At 41.6% G+C, this 22,073-nt stretch overlaps 1 protein-coding gene across 6 annotated transcripts in view; it reads right to left on the bottom strand.

The window, feature by feature from the left end:
• Window positions 1–22,073, bottom strand: part of lmo7a (LIM domain 7a) — a 45,767-nt gene that overhangs the window by 19,283 nt on the left and 4,411 nt on the right. For all 6 annotated transcript variants that reach the window (XM_041056548.1, XM_041056544.1, XM_041056546.1 and 3 more), the window contains exons 3-9: window positions 19,666–19,736; window positions 17,707–17,776; window positions 13,003–13,109; window positions 4,407–4,437; window positions 3,138–3,251; window positions 1,973–2,189; window positions 949–1,198 (exon numbers count right to left, since the gene is read on the bottom strand). In XM_041056548.1, the coding sequence (XP_040912482.1) occupies window positions 949–1,198; window positions 1,973–2,189; window positions 3,138–3,251; window positions 4,407–4,437; window positions 13,003–13,109; window positions 17,707–17,776; window positions 19,666–19,736 (860 nt within the window). The remainder of the gene's footprint in view (window positions 1–948; window positions 1,199–1,972; window positions 2,190–3,137; window positions 3,252–4,406; window positions 4,438–13,002; window positions 13,110–17,706; window positions 17,777–19,665; window positions 19,737–22,073) is intronic.

The raw sequence follows: 22,073 nt of genomic DNA, 5'->3' as shown, positions 1-22,073 counted from the left end.
GACAGCCAACCACACGTGTCAAAAGAATTTTTCAGCAGCAGTACAACATACCAGTCACGCAAAAGAGGAGCACATTCCTCAAGCACAACAACCTCAAATGAGATGACGCACAGATTAGAAAACCAATGCAAGCTCAAAACCAAACTGTCAAGGAAGCAAAAACTGATTTTAACGACGTGCTTCAGCTAAAACTCAACGCAAAACAAACTGAAGACTTCAGAGCACGGTTAGATGCAGCACACTATGACCAAAGATACTGCTCATGGTTACAATTAACCATGCAAACTGAGGGTAAGAGAAGCACTCTAGTTTGCTCTCATCAGGCAGGCAAATCAAAGTCACACGCAGCTTCATGTTCTCTGACCTGAGGCAGGTCACATTCTGTTGAGGGGTAACATTGGGAGACATAGTGAACTTGGGCCAGAGGCCCCTTCCACCTCCAGCTGCCCGTCCCCCTGCCAGGGGACTGATGGGCACTGCAAAGTTGGTGGGGGGAGCCGGGGAGGGGCTGTGGAAGCGTCTGCTGGCCAGGTCATCCAGTACAAGATCTGGATCCGGTCGGTCTATGTCTGAGTCGCTGCCACTTTCATAATCGTAGGCCCACTTCAAGGCAGTCTGGGATGCTCCACTGTGGCCGTAGCAGTCAGAGGAAAACCTTATTTCACTGAGGACATCATTCCACGGCACAGCAAAAAGAAACACAACACCATCGACCATTCGCAGACAACAAAACAGCACCACGAACACCAACAGCAGTGGGAGAGGACAGAGTCAAAAACAGCCACATTATAAACTCCAAGAACAAACTGCAGATTTTGGTATGAACCCATCACTTCAAGAACAATAAAAAGGAAATAAAAGGAATCACAACTCTAAATTAATTACTGATGAGAAGCAGCACCTTCAAACACAATGAACTGCTAACTGTTGTGTGTGTTGTAACAGTACCTGGTGAGTGTGCCTTCATCCTCCCCGTATGTGGGGTTGGCCCAGCTGCGCCGACTGTCCTCATTGCGTTCGGCCCGTTTCTTCCTCAGTGGAGCAGGCACGTAGCCTGAAGGTTTGTCTTTAGTGGGCAGAAACTGGTTAAACTGGGCGCTGGCCTTGGGTGTGATGACCACTGACCGGCGGTAACTCTGATTGTCCTTGTTCTCAGCCATCCTGAAGACAGAGTCTGCCTCAGTATCACTGCAACAACCTGGGTCATGGAGGAGGAGGACAGGAGAGCAGGGGGACAAACGTGGGTAAGACAGGTTATGGGAGAAATGCAGAGGGGGAGGACAGAAGTTCATTAAGGGTAATGAAGAAGTACAAAAGACAAACGAGGTGAGGATAGAGAAAAGAGTGAGGAAAGCGTGTTGTGTGTTCTGGCGTGACTTTGAAGGAGTAACAGAGGGGTGCAGGGTGAGGAGCGGAGGCCTCCTCATTTACAAGCCGGTGTGGATGACTGAGGAATGCCTCATTGCTCTCTCTTCAAGGGGGCAGGGGGGGTCGACTGCTCTGAGCTCACTGAACAGCACTTCACTCTCTCAAAGCATACTACATTTCTGTCATGAAATAAAACAGGCTTTAGTGTTGATATACTGTACCTCTCCTTCCTGGGGGACTTGGGTGAATTTTCACTGAAAATATTCCCTTTTAAAAGCACACCACTAGATGGCAATAGGTATTTGTTTTCATTAATGGGAGTCAGCTCGCTGGCTCTGATGCAGAATATCTGCCCTGTTCAAATATTTGAAGTTCTAGACAGATGAACGGGATTATAAATATTGATGAAGAGATACAACTTGAGAAAGTCTGAACATTTGTATGATAATGTGCTGCTAGGGTGTGAGAGACAATCTCAAATAACACACACAAAAAAAAAAAATAATGCTGTGGCCTCTTAAATTCCATAAATTCAGCTTTAGCAGCAGAACGTCTTACATTTTGCATGAGACTGTTTGTGTATAGATGATGTGACATCTCCTACCCTCGCTGCTGCCTTTAAGAGTGGTGTCGGAGGAGACGCTGTGAGGTCGGGAGCCCAAAGAGTCCAAACTGTCCAGGGAGTCGTCTCTCCTGTGTACACCGCTGCCACCTCCTCCTCCTCTCAGTTGGTAGAACTCCTCTCGCTCTGAGTACCAGCTATCTCCAAAACCGCTGTCTCTGACGTTAGTGCCTTTCTGACTGGACGATTCCTGCAGAGCCTTTCATATACACACACAAACACACACAGTCAGATAATAGGGTGCCAATTACAATATTTAGATCCACTGTGTGTGGTGTGCACAAGAGATCTCCCAGGTAGAGTGTGAAGTCTGAGCTGTCTGGCCTTCTCATTCTCAGTTACTGTAAATATACACTCCTATACTGTCTATAAGGGGAAAAACATGCTGCAATTTAAATGGAATCACATCATTGTTTTCTATTCACTGCCATCTTTGTCAAAACAAACAGAGCCATGATCCAAGCATCCTTGATGACTGTGTTTACTGCACGAAAAGAATGTCATTGCACATAAACACGTACCCAGAGACACCTTAACCAGCGCAGTTACAAACAAGCAAAAACTTGTCAGCCACCATAAAAGAAAATGATTTTCAGATCTATAATCCACCGAATCCCTCCAGACAATACAAGTCCACAAACCAAAACCCAGCCTAACCCTGTGCCACTGAACTTGGATTATCATGGCTAAACATACAAGACGTGCAGTAACCAACTGCTATTACTGAAAATCCCTGTAGTCAGTTGAATTATAGAGGCCTTGCACACCACCACCTATAAATCTATGTGAAAGCAAAGTGCCAAATTCAACACTGGCATGAGCAGTGGGACAAAACGCACTTCTTCTGTGCTGCGCTGTAAACATGATTAAAATAGCCGAGTCAAGGGATCAGGTCATTTATGACATAACGTAGCTTTGGTTTTAGTGACCAGAAATCTGCGGCCCCTCAGCCTATCGCACTCATTCTTCTGCACATAGCCTACATACCAGGGAGGATACAGAAATGCAAAGCGCAGTGGCTGTAAAAGAGGATTTCATTCATGCTATTTCTGGTCTCTACAAGAACATTAAGACTTTGTTTCATGACAGCATGGATTAGACAGCTCAAAGTGCACAATGGGATAATTACCCACTTGGAGAAGTTTACCTTGTATAGTGCTGTGCCCAATAATCCCTCAAATGCCTTGAAATTCAGGTAAGGCCCATCATAGAAACGGTCACACTGAGCTCTTCTACCAAGCCAATAAATGGTGATCAACACCTGGCAAGAAGAAATCAAACAGTTTATTACACAAAAAACACACGTCCGCGAGTGAAAATGAATTATTACCAGACAGAATACATCATTTGCTGTCAGTGATGAATGTTCTGTGCAGTGCTAAAGCAGGTGGTTGTTGTGATAGCGGTAGCCCTACTCTGACACAGGGGTCATATCACCCGGTGCCATGCTCTTGTTTCCAGCCTCATCCAGAATACTCTGCTGCTGTGTGTTTGTGTGTGTGTGTGTGTGTATTATGGGGCTGGACAGGTAAACGTAGCACACGAAAGCAAACAAACACCACAACATCAATGATGCTGGTCCCCTATTACACATGAAACGGTTCAGACTGACATGTCAGCTCTTTGGTTTTATGTCATGCAAGTTCAGAAATGATTATTGTTACAGTTGGAGTGTATGTGCAGGAAAACAATGTAGATAAATCATGATGACGCAGTGATGAGAGACGCAGTGTTTCTGGGAATTATTTCACTTCCAATTGAAATTTTAAAACAAATATTCCCCCAAAAATGAGCCACTTTAAAATCACTTAAATCTCCTAGAGTCATGACTCTCAGCACCTCTCCCCTCATATGCCAATGAATTAATTTTGTGTTACATGTTTGTGTCTGTCTTTTGACTTCCTTGGCTGTGTTGGAATTATGTGTTCTCATTTTAACATGCTTGCCATTGGATTCAGTGTGTAAGTGTGCGAGGCATTCATGTGATCTAGGCTTCCAAGAAGTTGATGTAATCACAACACTCGCAGTGCAAATCTGTTTGGTAACCTTTGTTGTATGTCATCCTCCGTCTCTTACCCTTATTTTCACCTTTCTGCCGTTTCATATGTAATTTAGATATACATACCCTAAAAATACTTCTAAAAATGACATGGGTCTCAGTAATAATGCTAAATTTAGGTATGATCATTTAAGTTAACATAAATGTACATATCAAATTATCATAACAACGATAGTGTTTTAGGGACAATTAAAATACAAAATGAAAGGTTTCTGTTCTCTAATTGTTCCTGGAGAAGACTGTAACTGAAGCTGAATTATGTTTTATATTTAATTATTGCTATATGACAGGCCATCCAATGAAGCTCCCGCAAAAGAAAAAAAACAAAAACAACATAGCTTATATTTTTTCACTCACATTTTTCAGCCTCCTGTTGGTCTCTTGATGCCTGTGAGAGAAAGAGCAGAAAACTGAGGTGTATGTGCATGAGAGAAAATGACAATAAAAGAACAGAGGGCATGGCTGTTGGGTCTATGTGTTAGGCAGTGAAAGAGCTGGAAACTGAGAGCACAATCCAGACGACTGCCAGCCCTTCACTCACTTTCACACAACAACACAAAGGCAGAGGGCAAAAACAAACACACATTTCTGAAAAAAAACAAAACAAAACACTGCAGGTGAAAAGTGAGAAGTGTTGGGATTGAACAACTGTTACATTTGTGTGCTTAGTTTCATACTAATCGCAAAATCAAGCAATTGTAAAAACACTTAGTTCAAATTTAGTGGCACAGAAAGAGCTCTCGTTTCTGACTCCAAACTAATGATCAAACAGATGACTGCAAATTTAACATCTGAAAACCAAACAAGGCTCTACAGTTGGAGCAACAAAGCTTTAAACAGCTACCCAGGGTCATACAGAATTTCAGCCATATTTCTGGGCTTTGACAGCCGACATGGCAGTCAGTAAATCACTTTCTTAGGAAAACTCCAGTTCATTCTAGCTCCTGTGAAACCAAACAAAGCTCACAGTCTCAACCTTGCAACCCTGATATTACCTTTCTCTTATGTACACTGAGAGCTTGTCACCTGCGTTGACAGTAGTGTCTATTTAGAGGGGCCTATAAACAGTGATAAACAGCTACAGAACATACAGTAACCATATCGGTGACAGAGGAAGATATATAGTCTCTCACATCCTCTGTGCATGCTACACATTCCTGCTATCATGTGGTAATACAATAGCCACCCACGCTTCTCTACCCATGAACACTTGGATGTCTCTCACCGCCCTCTCCCCTCAGGCTGTGCAACCAAAGCACTTGCTGAGAATGTGATGCATGTATGGTGGCTAGACCTTATATGATACCTGTCAAACAAACATGTTCAGGTTGCTATAGGTTCCTAAACATGTTTGATGGACAGGTATTGCATAAGGTCTAGCCGTGTGCCGCATGCACATATATGATTTCGGGGAAGGAAACAAAAGGTATAATTAAACACATGATTTCCGTTCATTACAGCAGTCAGTGGTGAAAGTTATCAAAATGATCTCGTATTTCACAAAAAAAGCTAACTTTATAGAAAAGTCTAAAAATTAATTCATTTTTGTATTTAGGATTTCATTTTTTCTTCTTCTCTACCCCATTAATCATCTCCCAGCACCTCAGATTTATCTAGTGACCCAGCTGGAAGAAGTTAAAAACAGCTCAGCCTACCGCAATAATATAGTACTTATAGTACTGAGTTACCAATACTTTTAGTGCCACACAAAAATGACATTTGACTGACATTTCATCATTATTTAAATTGATATGGTACACTTGTCAGTATGCTGTATATACACATGCAACAGTTACAGAGCAACACTATCGTTCATTTGGAGCTGTGCTTTCTGGTACTGCAGTACCTTTACTTACTGTAAAAGTACTTATACTTGTAATAGAGTATTTTTACATTGCTCTACTGGTACTTTTACTTATGTAAAAGATCTGAGTACTTCTTCCAGCCCTGACAGCATTTAACCGGATGGGAAGCAGATCAACTTTCCCAACAGTATGCGTCATCTCACACCAGGGGTTTCCAGCATTCTAATTCCCCAGCGGTGAAAACTGAAATGGACGTTTACCAGTTTGGCATATTGCAAATTTATGGACCCAGTAAAAATGGCAGAAATAAAAAAAAAGCCCTCTTGTGTGGTTTGGAACGCAGTCACAAAGTCTAAGATTATAGCAATGGTAGCCAGGTCCAGAAAATAAGGAGCTGTATACCAAAACTACCACCACACTGCTTCTCATAATGCTCATTTATGGCTAGTGGTAACAGCTGAACAGAAAATAAAATAAAAAGGGCTATTCTCAGGTCTTGAGAGCCTCCGGACACTGCTGTAGCCTGTTAGGATCAGCTGAGCACTCATATGATTGAGCACAATCATCAACAAAGCGTCACTAGTGCCTGATACACACAAGTTCTTTACAGAGAGAGCCGGGTAGGAATAGCTTGTGTGAAGTAGTCAGTTCAAATAATCACATTGGGGTTTTGATATTTCATGCGCTGAGGGGAGAAGGGAGGCATTTGTATTTGTGCATCTTGCATAGATGCAAGTAGTGAAAGTACTGAAAATTGGCCCGGCAATTGTGAACACCACACTCTAGATCCAAATCAGACCATAATGAAATATTTTGTTTTGTGAAGATGACAAGAAATTTATTTCATGGACTCTGAACCCCTAAACTTTGGGCACTATGTGTTGAAAGGGCCATATCTCACACACACGGGTCTTTCTATACTGATGCAAATCTACTCACATTAAAGCTGCGACTTGGCACTTTAATGTAGTATCCATTATTTTATTTCAAATCGAATGTGATGAAGCACAGCGCCCAAAGAACAGAAAACGTGTAACTGTCCAAACACTTAAGTCCTGGACTACAGGTTAAAAAGTTTAGGAAGTAAAACAGGGCAGTTCATAGTCCTTAAAATGTCTGACCGCTATCAGACAATAGATGTGTGTTGTACAGTAGGTGTACAGAGATTTGACAGGAAGCCCTCCAGCTTGACAAATGAACAGGATGCTCTTATCACTTCCAAAAGACATTAATTTCAGCCATTACCCCAAACCTCTGCATGTTTACACAGACTTTCACATTGTCACACTCTTGCTGAAGTCAAAGGGTGAGAGACGGCCAATCCCCCACCAAACAGTGACACCCATTCCACTTTTAACTTCCAGTGGAAATGCAAAGATCCCCATACTTGTGCAAGTCAACCACTGTGGCTACACAATCATTAACCACACGATGCAAAACGTGTGGAAAATATCTGACAACAAGCTGCTCAATCAAAATTAGTTGCACAAGACTATAGTTAGTGTAATTATTGCAAACAAATTAAAAGTATTATTTTTCAACATAACAGGTTTCTAATTGTGTGACAATTTTTTGCCAAACTTGAAATTAATTAGATTTATCTTGAAGGAGTCAAAGAGTGTGTTCTGCCAATACAAACCAGAGACAAAAAGTAAGACACACAACTGAAGTAACATAAGCCACTATTCAAATGTTAGACAAATTACCTGTTAATGTGAGCCAAAGTAAATGATCTCCCCAGTTCTGTCAGTCACTTCTCTGTGCTCACACAGAGGGAAAATTATGTTTAGATTTATAGCAAGACAGAATCTACAAGTGAAAAATGTATATGGATCTGAACTGAGGATGTGACTCAATCCATGAATAGCCACCAACAAGACCATGGCAACTCTGCTCCTTTCATAATATCCAATAGACCAACAAACACAATACCAAAGCCTTAAATCAACAGCTGTGCATACCTCTGCATTGAAGATCACTTGCTCTCCTGCATTCAGAAACACCACACGCAACATCCCTCATCTAGGTTCTTGCATTGTCATAAAATATTTTGGATTTAAATACACAGCTGGACTCTTCTGAAAAACTCAGACACGGGGAGAGTTTGAATAGAGGCTGTGGGTGAGACAGTGCTGGGCATCATTGTGTTGCACTTGTCAGAGACACTGCAGCCTCTGTGAGCGAGGAAACAGGGTGAGGCTGGCATTTCTCTCTCTAAGTCATCTACAGAGCACAAATATAACCCTTGTGTTGGCCTTTTATAGCCAGGGCTGTGTCCATGGCGTAGAAACTTTATTGGCCGTTCACCATCATTGCTCGTTTGGTTTCACAATCTGCCCACAGTTCACAAAACACCGCAACAAGAATTGACGGCAGTGCCATATATTAAACTGTGAAACCAGAGCGTACAGTGCCAGCTCAGTGAACCACACCCGAAATACTAACACACAGGGCACTTCACTGGTCTTCTTTGCATTAACTTGTGAGCATCCAGATGTGTCATAAATAACAATATGCACAAGGTATGAGGTGCAATATATGTTGCTGTTAAATAAATTCTGATAACAAGCTGTGTAATCTGCCTAAATTTGTCAGGGAAACAACACATTCCTTCAGGTAGTTCAAACATTTGGTTTGATCTACAGCCAGGGATGCCATTGCGTAATCCAAATCAAGTAATCACACCACGTAGCCACTCCTCTTTCTCTATTGTGTAGAAAGAGTCGCTGACATTCCGCAAAGCACAATGATTTTGATGTACATGCCGATCTTGGGCAGTTTCCTTTTCTGGAGAGTAATCAACCCTTGTCAATAATTTGCTCAATCAAACGGTGGCAACGAGTGAGACTTTGGACCCATCTCAGCGGGGGATTTGTTCTGTCCCTTAGTGGAGGTCACAGAGCAAAAGCTGGACACATACCCAGTTGTGCAATGACACAAGCAAATAGATTCTTCACTTCACAAATTCAAAAACTGTATACTACATATACTACAGCATAAAAGTACTTCACTACAAGTAAAGGTCCTACATTCAAAAATGTACAAAGGTATTATCAATAAAACATAATTTAAACCTGCAATAACTGTTTTTTTAACACTGCAACGTTGGCATATAATCAACTTTTAAGATGATGTAGAGAACTTTAGCAAACTCCAGCTTATTTATACATGCAGAAGGTAGGAAGAAACATTCACATTGGGAGATGTGCTCCTGGCCTGGATAACATAGGTCCAACATTCACTTTTTTTAGCTCTGTTTTTGGTCTCAGATGCAGGTGATAATTCTCAAGGGTCATCACTACAGGCGATTGTTGCACTGCATTTACACTGATTTTCTGCTTTTTTTCCTGTTATTAGAAAAATACTGATGATAACCACTGTGAATATTAAAATTCAATATAACTTGCTGTGATATGGTTTTATATATTACATTATTGGACTGTTATTATTAATGTTAATGCTTAAGCAGTGTTTTAATATTTAATGTACCTGATTTCTACCTTCTGAAAGGTTGTCTGAGTTACAACTTTGAATCCTATTTTACAAGATAATTGTATGTTTTGATATGATTTATATTTGATGGAGTATAAAGTACAAAGTGGCATAAAATAGATATAATCAAGTGTAAAAAACTTGACTTTTACTTAAGTGCAGTACTTGAGTAAATGTGCATAGTTACTTCAGACCACTGCTCACATCTTGTTCTCCAAGGCATCTGAGCTTTACAACATGTACCATATATGAACCCCTGTACTGCCAGATCTGATATGCTGCAATTCCTCTGAAACCTACAACAATGTACAGTAAGTATGAGGAAGACAAGTCTGAAGTTCATGTAGATTACACACTGAAATAAGCTGAATATGCACAAGAGTCCCTCAGCAACCACGTGTGCATCCTTGGTTCTACACATTGTGGAATGTGGAGTTAGCTCTATAAGAAATGGAAAACCCAGCATGTTCTAAAGTTGTGGTCCTACTCCAACCTGGAGTCCAAGCGGCTGAATTCCCAAATAGCAGTTTCAGACGTTAAAGGAAGTGGATAAAGTTAAATAGAACACTTTTAGATGCAATGATTCATGTGCAGAACGCTACTGCCCTGATTTCCTGAGCAGCTGTTAGAAACTGACACAGCTGGTCTAAAGTAGCCAGTGAATCATAGCCTCCGGTGATGAATCAGATTCAGTCTGGTCAGTAATTCGCTTTAGGGTGTTAGGAATGTGGTTGTACCTGGTTTTAGTTCAATGGCCCAAGGGTGATATGAGGAAATCTTCCAGAACACATCACCCAGCAGCCTATAGTCTCTGTATCTCTATCACGACAGCTTGTCATGCTGTATGATAAATTTGATACTGAATATTTTTGTAACTGATAAACGTCTTTATCAGAAAGCAAGTTTCACAACACAAGGCAATAGAGCAATATGCCGCAGATGGCGTTAAGGCCAATACCACGACAACTGCTGAGCTCAAAGGTCAGAAAAGACATTCAATAATCTTTTATGGCTGTTGAAACAACACAAGCTAGTATGAATTAAGCTGTGTGATATTCAGCATCTCTCGTGGAGCTGTGGGTCAACAGAGAGAGGTTCTGTTGAATCAGTTTCTTAAAAAATTATCTCTACAGCTAACATTTGTTTTCTGCCGATTAATAGGTCACTTAATTTCCCCATTAATTTCCCCCATTAAACAGTCCTTGTGAAAACCAACATACAGCACCAACAGGATAACAACCTCACTGCTGCTGAAACAGAGAACAGGGAAGCTGAGCAAAGCACCTGTCAGACTGGGTTTAAGGGAGTGGAGGCTGGACACACACCAGGGGCAAAGACAGCTGATAGAAACAACTTTCTCTCTCTCTCTTTCTCTGTGCTGAGCTCATTTGCCTAGACTCTGATAAGCAGCAATGAAATCGTTCCACTGGTTGTCTGCAGCCTTGTTTGGGATTATCTCATGTTTCTCTCTGTGTGCCATCTCTCCCTGCACGAGTTATAAATACTGCAGCTCAAGAACCACATAATTGTACCCACAAAGACAAATACCTCTACATTTTTCATCTTGTCTAAAGTCTTAGAAAAACTAAATCTTGGCCCAATGAAGATATGCTGCATTAAAAAAGAAAGTGACTACAAAATTTTCTCTGTATTTCTATCTCTAAATTTCCTATGTATAAATATGCAGGTTCAACTAAAATCGAGAACCTGCAACTGTTCAGCATGTTTGAGGTGAGCTTTAGTGTGCTGCAGATTCAGCAATCAAATACACAAAAACTATTTACTGTACGTCTTCTTTTCTGAATGAACTGGTTCCTTTACAATCCCCACATGAGGTACAGTTACAAAATCACAATCACAACCTCAGCTGATAACTACACTCAAACTTTCACATGCACACACACACACAAACACACACACAGGTGGGGGAGAGTGTACCAGAAGGGGACAACAAACTATTAAAAGCTCCTCTACCGTGAGCCCTGATACCATTCCAATCAATCCTGCTTGTCAAAGTCACCCCCAGGTCCTAAAAATAGGATTGCAAGCCTCCTCTGACCAAACCCCCACATGCAGGCAGACATGGTGGCAAAGAGCTGACCGGTGGTTTCTTTAAGAAGTGGGAAAGGGATTTTGTATTTCACATTTGAAAGATTTCATGCAAAAAGACACAAAATCTCAAAATGAACGGCGAAACACAATATGTCATATTTTTTGTGATAAAATTCAGCTGATAATAGTGTACGTCAGAATTAGTTTCTGTTAGCTTTAATTTTCCTCACGCGATATGTACCACAATATGAATTCTTTCGAAACAAGACATTTACTGCCAATATCACAGTACAAGATTACGCAAGGAGGGAAACGTCTGATAACAAACAGGGCATACGGTCCATGAACAAATTATCTTAGTATTTATGACACTGAATCAGACATTTATAGAATGATATAGCTGTATCTGATGTGGGGAGAGGGTGTGCCTTGAGAGCCTGGCAGATTTGTTTCCTTAGTTCATATTCCAGAGCATGTACAGTACATCAGCCTCTGTATGTGTCTTTAAGACAACTGTGGTTTCGAAATCATTGTTAGTGTCACAGAGGAATGACTGACAGTCTTGGGTGGATCATGGGAAAATGTTACCACTGGTTGTGGCACCATCTCACAGAAACATGCAAATTGAGCTTAATTGCACAACTGACAACGCCAAGTGACACTGGCTCAACAGAAAGAACAGGAGCTCCCAGTATTACACAGCCATTTGAAAAGCCCACAACTTCATGTCCTCACCTTGCATTATTTTACCCACTAACATGTTGTATTTGCCACTGTCTATCTAGTTCTCGTTTAACAACCTGCAGGTATTGCCCCTAAAGCACTTTGTGCTTATACCTCTTTGTACTATACGGCCATACTGCTATATACTGCTTTGCCTTACCTTGCTCCTTTACACAGGCACACCTGTGTAAAAACTGAACAGGTTGTTCGACATACCACATGCTTCTCTGCCTGGCATTCAGATGACACAAGAGCAACGGTCTAAAACTGAACAATAATAAACATTCTGAAAGTACATTCGTCATCTAAACTGGCCCTCTCTCTCTATTCAAACTACCAGAAAGACATTTCTTAAAAAATCATAACCTGCATGTGATCGAAATCAAGCACACACCTTTATTTTGTGACTGAGGTCATGGTTAGCTAAACCTGCAACAAAAAGAAGTGAATTTGATCTGATATTTTTCAGTCAGAGATCTAGACACTCTGCACCTCCTTTGATCTACTGATTTGTGCGGTTTCATCAACCGCTCCCTCCATCATATCACAAAGACACACACAGTGCTGCACTTCAACAGGTGCTTACCAACACAAGAATACACGCGCACTGAAAATAGCGCTGACCTTTTTTAACAACGCTGCAGTTAACTTGAATCACACCTCACATGAGGAGACATGTGCTCTGAAATCCAGTATAGTGTGAAACATTCATCCTTACTGTGCAAAGGAATGGAAGCATAAATAGAAACTTAAAAAGCTGGTTCATTACGGAAGAAATAAAATCATGAGTTCAAAAGAGGATCTTGTCCCTATGAATGGCAAGGATGGGTATCAGAGTGTTAGCACCAACAGTTTACAAGGCTCACAAGATCAGAACTTACTTGACTGTAACTCTTGTGGATAAGTCCTGAAGATCTCCGGGGTGAAAGAGCTGCGCTTCCTTTAGTCCGAGCTTCCCACAGGCCCTGAGGAAGACGTTAAGGTTGTCCTGGACAAAGAACAAAGCAGGGATGAGGGTTGTCCACCTTCAGAGGCAAAGAATAATCACTCAAGAATTCTCTGGCGGGGACACAGCCAACAACTCATTGCTTCCAAAGTTCATATCACCAGAGAACAGAGACGGACGGGGAGGAGCATGTGTGTAGCAAATAAGAAGTGACCTAGTGCAGAGCACACACAAACACACATGCAGGGGGGAGAGGCTGCGTGACAGGAGCTGACTGACAGCAGCAAAGCTACCTGTGGGCTGGGTTAGGGTGGGGACACAGCCAAAACCAGGAAGGATGACATCAGAGCTTTGCACAAGTTCCACCCAACCCGGCCATGCGTGTGCAAAACTGACACACACAGGAGCACATTGCCTGCTGTTGTCTCCTTCTCACACCCTGAAACTGTCCCCTCCCCGCCAAGCCCTTTACTGGAGAATACCTGTGGAATCTGTGGGGTGGTAGAGTATTTTGGAGACATTTGGTTGCTATGAAACATGAAGACGGGTGATAGAAACTGACAAATATTTCCCTGAAGCAACTCAGCAGGAAGGATGGTTTCTCCTCCCGTACTATATCAATCATTTTACGTTGCATAAAGTTTATATGTGTGCACATGATTTACACAGATGTGTGAGTGTAATGCAAGATAGTGAAAATACATTTTGCTCTATAAATATACACACATCGCATGCATTTCAAACAAATCTTAACCACAAAAGCACCATTCCTTTCCGGGGTTATGACTTTTCCAGTTGTAATCCCAACTGTCGTGTTTATAAGTCTGCACTTCCCATTGGGACAGCGCTGCTTAAGAGGGTTTCTTGTAATGACACATGGTTTCAACATGGGCTGGAATAATTAAGGGGTAGCTTGTTCTATATTTAAATGGCAAACATGCTTATTAGCAAATGGTAGGAGAGAGCTGACCTCTCAGTGCAGGCATCCCTTGCTGACAGCTTTGCTTGTCCCTCAGTGACACTTTGCCAGGCACTGTAGGTCACTGTAGGCTCCCTACAGGTCAAGGATCAAACCCCTCCTCCTTCGTATGGAGGCACTGACATCTGTGCTTATTCATTATGAAACTGCAAAGAGTTTCTCTTCTCCTGCATTGTCTTGGTAATAGAAATGATAATGTAATGTTCCGGACTGAAACAGAACTGTATTGAGCAACTGACCTGATTACACGCATTATGAACAGAAAGCTTTCTCCTCTCTCAACATTTGTCCATGTCACATAATCATGTGTACATTTTTACAGTGACACAAAATTTATGGCCGTGTTTTTCAATTCATACAACATGTACAGTCAGAAATAATATAGTATTTATGACTGTTACATGCATGCCGTCTTCCCTACCTCACCATGCCTCAGTATGTTAACCAACAAAACAGCAGTACGTGTAAATTCTAAGTACAGGTACTCTGCGTGTTACATATGATCATAGCCAGACCGATACTGGATATTTGAGGCTGATACTGATATTTATACTTTATATATTGGCTGATAGTCAACATATAACGTAGATAAAGAGCTGTGATCTCAGTATCTATTGAGCAGAACATTTTATAATGTCAGTATAATGTCAGCACTCTCTGTTGGACAAACTATGCAACTGTTACCTTAAACATATTTGTTGCTATTTCTGTACAGCAGTTTCTTGCTACTTGCTCAACCAATGCATAGGGCGATACCAATATATCTGCCGATTTGTCAGTCTAAATCTAGATATGGTTTGTAGATTCACACAGATCCAGGCCATAAAAGACAAAGGAGCTTTATTGCTGAACCGTAGATGAAAATCTCAAGAAGGATCTCCCACTTTAGGCCCCTGTTTTCTCCTTGTGAAGCAAAACCTCACCCTGAGCCAAGGTAAACAAAGCAAATATAAAAAGGATAATTAATATCACTTAGGTATGAATGTCAGTGAACCTCAAAGAGCATTGTGAACAAAATAAAAGCCCCCTAACAATCAGTCCCAGAACACGCAGAGATAATGATGTTGAAAGAATGTTATGCTGACTTGTGCCTGCACATAATCCTGCTAAATATGCTGTACCCATCCAGCAGTCTCTAATCCTCTCATGGAGACTTGAGGACCCTGATTTAAGCACTGAGCACACCAAGAATCAGAAAGATCTAACTCATAGGGTGTCTGATTTGATGTAAAAGGATCTTCGTTCCTGCTGGTCGCATTGTGGTCACTCTATTTCTTCCACTGCATTCTTTGTCTAAGATGGGCATACTCTACAATTACCCTCAACTGACCCCTAGGACCAAGCAAAGCTATGGTTAAAATATCAGGCTACGCATTTTCAAATCCTGTCACAATAAACTGAGAGGAGATGGAATACTTGAAATGTTGCCTCATCTGAAACAGGCCCACTACAGGACCTTCCCGTCCTAACAGCCAGATCCAGTCATAACATGCACCAATTCAATGCAAACACAGTAACAAAACATGGTCAAATACCTGTCATTGCACAGATGATTACACAGACATTTAGATGAGTAAATACTCCCTCAGGGGCCACTGAAACTGTTTATCTCCTCCCACTGCTACCTCAACTCACCAAGGAGTTGGTATATGTGGGAACATCCAGCACCATCTCAATTACAGCGTATTTACGGTGGGCAGAAGCAGATGGAGTCATCTTTAAACTCTGTCCCTCTGGCTTAAGTCCAGTGCGCCTCAAGCCCAGGCCCCCGCTCATGTAGCGGCCTCCTGCCCAGAACTGGTAAAAGCAGAACCGGGCCCGAACCAGTTTGCCATGAGTCAAACCCACAGCTCACAGTGTGATCAACAATGGGCAGAGAAGTGTGCTGACATGGGAAACATTCCCTTGGACACAAGTGAAGCCAAAGAATAGACCTGGGTCTGGAGCCAATGTTGCTAAATATTCCACAAAACCAGAGATTTCCATTTTTTCCCCCTCGTTTCCCTCACTGGGCTTTTTATTCTGCCAGAGCTGAAGCCTGGTATAGATTTGGAGTGCTGAAATCTTTCAGATAGCAAAACAAAAATGACAGTTATGAGCATAATGGTAGAAAATGTTCATATCTGAGTGTTAATGAGGCGTGTTTGCAAGAACCCTTTCATTCAGCAGTGATTAAAGTCATTCTGTATCATCGGTAACATTCCTCTTGTGTTTTTTTTTTTTTTTCCAGCTGCATGTTTCTTCCATGTGCCTTTTTGGAAATTCAGAATACTAGAAGAGAAGCAGGATTTTTCCAGTTCCCTTCTTCTCCAATAGCATTCAGTGGAGACAGATAGCATACATTGACAAATGTCTTATCACCTTGTAATTTCAGAAAACACAGATCATTTCCTTATTCCTCAAGACTCATCTGTATTTATAGAGACTAGAGATAGAGGCAATCTTAACAACACTACTTAACTACTTTGGGAGAAAAGCTATTCTCACAGCAGAGTGAGTAATGTTTGTTTGGAGAGCTCTCCACTTCTCTCCATGTGGTTGGCAGTCACTGATAGCTGCAGGCCAACCAGGAGCCCTCACATTCGCAGGAGAATTTATGATCAAGTGGTTTCAGGTTTGCGTCCAAGTCTCGGAAATACCACTCCGGTGCTACTGATGGAGGAGATACATTACCTCATTACCTCAGCAGGTGCCCCAGCCCGTTACATTACCAGCAGTCCAAAACAAACTGGCAGGAAGTTTGTCATAACACAGGTATGATGGTACAGTGTTTGGTACTGCAAATACTATGTTTACTGTTTACATCTATCCTGAGTGCCAGCTTGTTTCTTCTACTGCCAATTCGTCATTGTCTTGCCAAACATGTCGGGTGTTACTGATCCCACCGACACACACTCCCTGGGTTAGGGTTGGGGTTGCGGGTCTCTATAATTCCTCTAGACAGCTGGACTCAATTACTCCCACAAGAGAGAGCATTGTGAGGGATGGGTTTAAGGTTGGGTTTTCAACCCTCTACTTCCTGAGGACTTGTATGGTGACACTCCCAAAACATCTATTTCAACGGTCTCTATGGCACCAAATGGCTGGGCAACAAGCTGCTTAAATTTGAACACAGTGCCAGGAATAGAAAGGTGAAAAAAACTGATTCAATAACACCTTTAAGACATGAACCAAACTCTCCTGACCTCCCATCACTCAATCAAAAACCTAATTATCTCACCAGTACAAAGACTTTTTGTCTTAAACAGTTTTGATTGAACACAGCCTCAAGCACGGCAGACATCATATCTAGGGTGCACTCAATTGCCGCCAGTGGCCTTTCAAGCGGCTCCACGTTCACTGAGCTTATTAGTTTGGACGGATATGAGGAGCGACAAGCTACTGAGGCAAACACTTCTCTCTCACTGGCAGCTGTGCCTCAGACCTGTCACCAGTCAACTCAAATGCTGCATCTTTCACTGCTTTGTCTCACATCTTAGCACACACACACTACAACAGACATTGCCTCAACATGGAAAAAAAACTATGAGACAAAACGTGCAATCCTGTCCATGAAGAAAACTAGGATGAGCTGTTGAGGCTATGTGTTTAGGTTTATCTTTTAAACAAAATGTACATGTGTCTCACATTTAGGCTGAATGAAAAGAGAAGACGACTTACCAGCCCAGCAATAGGTGTGGGCAGCCTGTTAACCCTCTTGATAATACCAGGCTTGATCTTGTTGATCAGACTGTAAGCAGAAGAAAGAGACAGAACATCAAGGAACGGAAGGGGGTAAGTGAAAGCACTTGGTCATTGGCTAGACTGGTCTAACTAGCAAGAGATGAACAAAAAGTGTTACAAAGCCTCCGTGTTGTGTGTTTACGACTCGGTTTAATGACGACCACCTGGCTTCAGTTTAGTAAATGGCCGGTGCTGCACCATGATGTAAACACACTGGGTCCTCTGCTCCTAAAATGCACCCTCTTCTACTGAAACAACCCCAAACAAACCTTCAACCACCACATATGAGCTCAGAAAAACAACACTGATTTTGGATAGTTGTCATTCAAAGGGAACTGGAAGGGACTCTAAAGTTGAGGAGGTAAAGAAAAAAAATCCTAAAAATCCATAATAATAACAAAAGTAAAATAAATAAAAACATAGATGTTCTACTGAAGCAAAAGCAGTAATACTGAACTGTAAGAACTGTCAAAGTCTTGCATTCGTAAGAAACATTATGTACCTTATTTTTATTATTGGTTTATTTTCTTAATTAATTGCTTGGTCTGTAAAACTATTGCTCAAGATGTCATCAAAAACCTAAAGACATTCAATTTACTATAATGCATTGTTTGTGTTTTATACGTTTTTCCTGTGTTTTGTATGTAAAATCATAATCTTTAAGTTACAAACATTTATAACGATACCACCCTTTGCTTCTTCTAAAAAAAAGAACACTCGACATGAAGCTAAATAATGTATTAAGGCAAGTGTTTTGTGCAGCTGTCTCAGCAAACAGACTGGGGGTGGATTGGATGGGGGATATACGGCTTTGCATGGGCTGACAAAACATGTGAATCAAGAATGCAAAGGGTATTTGGGTTCAAGTTAGTCGTTTAGCGGTGAAGAAACAGAAAGCTGTAATCATTTCATCAGATAACACACGCTGTAAACTAAGTAGGATATTATCATGTGTGTGACCCACACTGAACAGTTCCTTTCCAAATAGTTGTGTTAAGTCAACCACAACACAATGGGAAGGGAGGCTGATTTAGTTTAGGTGAAAGCTGTCTTCCTCTTCCTCACGCTGAGAAAACATAGACAGCTCTCTGAATGAAAGTGTCTCTGTTGCTCTCTGGGAGAGAGCAGACAGTGGAGTCAGGCTCAAATCAGCAGAATGAGGGGCTTCTTCTTTGAACCGATGCCAAGAGAGGTTTGGAAGATTCTGCTTGGGCTGCTGGTAATTACAGTTTCCTGCTGATTCGTGCAAATCACATCATTGTGTCCATCTAGCAGTGCTGCCCACATACATGTGTATAAAGGGACATGATGCTAACCTTCCTCTCTCACATATCCACACACATCCCTGATCTGAGAAAAGCCACAATTCCACAAGTCTTAGAAGAGCAGTTGAATCAATGCGAAAGCCAGTTCTGCAAAGATAAATTTGTTCCTCTAACTCATCAAAACTCTTGATGCACCCAAGCTAATGAGAAAGCAGGGTGTCCCGGCTCTCCGATGTGGTTTCATATGGAGGCTTTCTATTCACTACACGGCTTTTCACAGCTCTCATTAAAGTAAGGGTGGCAATCTGCCCATCCACAGATTTGTAACATCTGTAAAACAGACAACACAACTACTCTTGAAATAGATCACACTTCATATTCTCAAACAAAACCACAGAGGGCAGATCTGACACTGGTAACATCAAATAACTACATAATGTAACCTCTATTGTGCTGTCTCAAAACACTGGCTCACTTTATGTGGCTGACAAACAAACAGTGACCCGGCAGGGGGTCTGCCTGGGAAATATCAGTCACACTTACGTTGGAGCGCAGACCTGGAGGAGAGCAGAGGGCTTCCATGTGAATGAGTGGCTTTAGAGAGGTGCCTGGGAAAAGCAGAGTTACTTACTCACACAGCAGAACGCCATTCTCCAGCGCTGATCGGAAGTCGTTGCTCCCAAATTTTTTCTTGGTTACTGCCTGGAAAAAAACGGATACAAAAACAGTGAGCAAAACAGCAAGGAGGGTTGGGTGAGGAGAGGAGGTGGGGGTTTGTGTGCGTGTGGTGCGGTGAGGAGGCTGGAGAAGAAAGGTAGGATGTGGAGAACAGTAGGAGAGGAAGTAAGAGGTATTTCCTCCCGAGTTCCTACAGTGTCTCAGGGACAGAGTTGAACACAGTCCATCAGGTATTCCTCGGGATCTCTGGAGGGGCTCAGCTCTTCTCACTTTTATGCTAAGAGCCTCTGGTAAATGGCAGAGCTGTGCTAAAACTGTGCTGGAGCCTGGCTGCCCAAGCCACAAGGCTATGGTAGCGTCTGGAGCGCTGGAGGAACACAGCGCTGTGTTATGGCTTCATGCCTTTCCCATGATCTCAAACCACCACTGCAGGAACACTAAGAGCCATTATGCAGTCAAACATACACACACTGCATGCATGACGTACAGCTATACACACTTAAACACATGCATATATACAGTGCACACACAGAATCAAACATCCTTGATTATAAACATAACACTTGTCTGTGCATTTTAACATCTACAGTTTGCAGCATTTCATATACATACAACCCGTATTTCCACTAAAGGGCAGTGATAGTATTGTTTTTTGTTATGGGATGTCAAACTCATGCCGATGGCCACTCCTTAACAGAGCTTCCTGTTCTTTTTCATTGGAATGTTTCCACCATCAGCTACTTGACCAATCAGCACCTCGGCTACTGAACCCAACACACACATCCGACACAAATAGTTACATAAAGAGTCTAAGAAGTATACAATACAAAAGTTCTGCACAATCCTCTTTGTTTGTGATTTTAAAAAATGTTCCAAGTTTTTTTTTCCTGCATCTGGAAATGCAACAAAATACGTAATTATAGATAATTATGAATGGAGACATAAAATTTCTGCATAGTTAGAGCAGCACTTCAAGTAAATAACAAATAAATGTTCCAGAATGCCCCATCTTGCAATGTCTAGAAAACATTTTAAAAACACCCTGGTTATGGATTCATTCCAAACACTAATGACTTCTTTCTTGGCCCATGGCATAACTTCCCAATATATTTTACTGAAATCAGTTTTCAGTGAAATATAGAGATATCATGCTAAATTATCTGCTAACAGTCAAACAAACAAGCTGGGCTGAAAACTTGGCCTCCTCTGCAGAGGTTGTGACCATGCTGGCAGCCACATTCAATCAAATTTAATTGCAGAATAAGTTCTGTAATGGTTGCTGTGTGAGGATGTGGATTATTTTATTCCAAGATTTGATAATATTCAAAACAATGTGGTATTTATGCAGAGGTTACAGTAGAGATTGGTGATATGAAATATAAAAACACTTTATTGTACTGATTTGTCTGTATGTAAATTAAATATTTTACATTTCCAATTGCCACAATGCATGAATGTAGTAATGTAGGACAGCTGGCACTGACAAAAGTGCACACATTTAAACACACACACACACACACACACACACACACACTGAGGAGTACTTTGGGGTGTACACACGGACACACTCATACACAAAACAAAACAAGTTGAACGGGTTGTGCCAACCAAATTGGTCAAATATGCCCTGGCTCAAGGCTTTTGTTCTTTTTCCTTTCAAGGGACAGGGACAAAAGCTGGGACAATTGTTGGCATAGCTAAGTACATGTCATTATTCTGAAAAGGACAGGAGAAACTGGAGCAATTGGATAGACTGAAGAGAAGACACTATTATTATTTTCAAACAAAGTACACCTCAGAACACACCCTAAGTAACCCGAGATGGGCAAGGCGTCAAATACCCATCATTCCAAGAGAATTAGACCATGTTGCAATAGATGTAAGATTAAAGTTTTGACACAGCAGTTGTCTGCAGTCTTTCTGTACAATGCACAATGTAATCAGGCTATTGTTGGGAAATAACTTGTTTTTGTTTACAAAACATACCAAGGTCTTGGCCTACTCCTCCTTATCCCAAAAAAACAAAAAAACCAATCATAACCAGACACCAAAAACACAAAACAAAAACACAGACAGACACGCAAAACTGCAAACACTTGACACAGACGCATACACACACATATTCACACAAAGAGCAAACAAACTTTACAGTACAGTGTATTGTCAGTCAGGCGCTGCAGTTGGCATATGAAATCCTGACCCCTGCTGTTCTATGCTTGCGGGGGCAGCAGCTATGATTCACATACATGCAAACAAACAATACAGGTGGAAAGGCTGCAGAAAGTTTGATTCCTTGTTTCAGTGGTGCTTACTAAAGGTGTTTGTTCATGTTTTCTTATCCAAGTTAGGTCAGACAAACAG

This window comes from Toxotes jaculatrix, chromosome 15 (genome assembly GCF_017976425.1).
Source record: "Toxotes jaculatrix isolate fToxJac2 chromosome 15, fToxJac2.pri, whole genome shotgun sequence".
Taxonomy (NCBI): Eukaryota; Metazoa; Chordata; class Actinopteri; family Toxotidae; genus Toxotes; species Toxotes jaculatrix.
The sequence above is the reverse complement of the archived record's forward strand: the minus strand, read 5'-3'. Positions and strand labels throughout refer to the sequence as shown.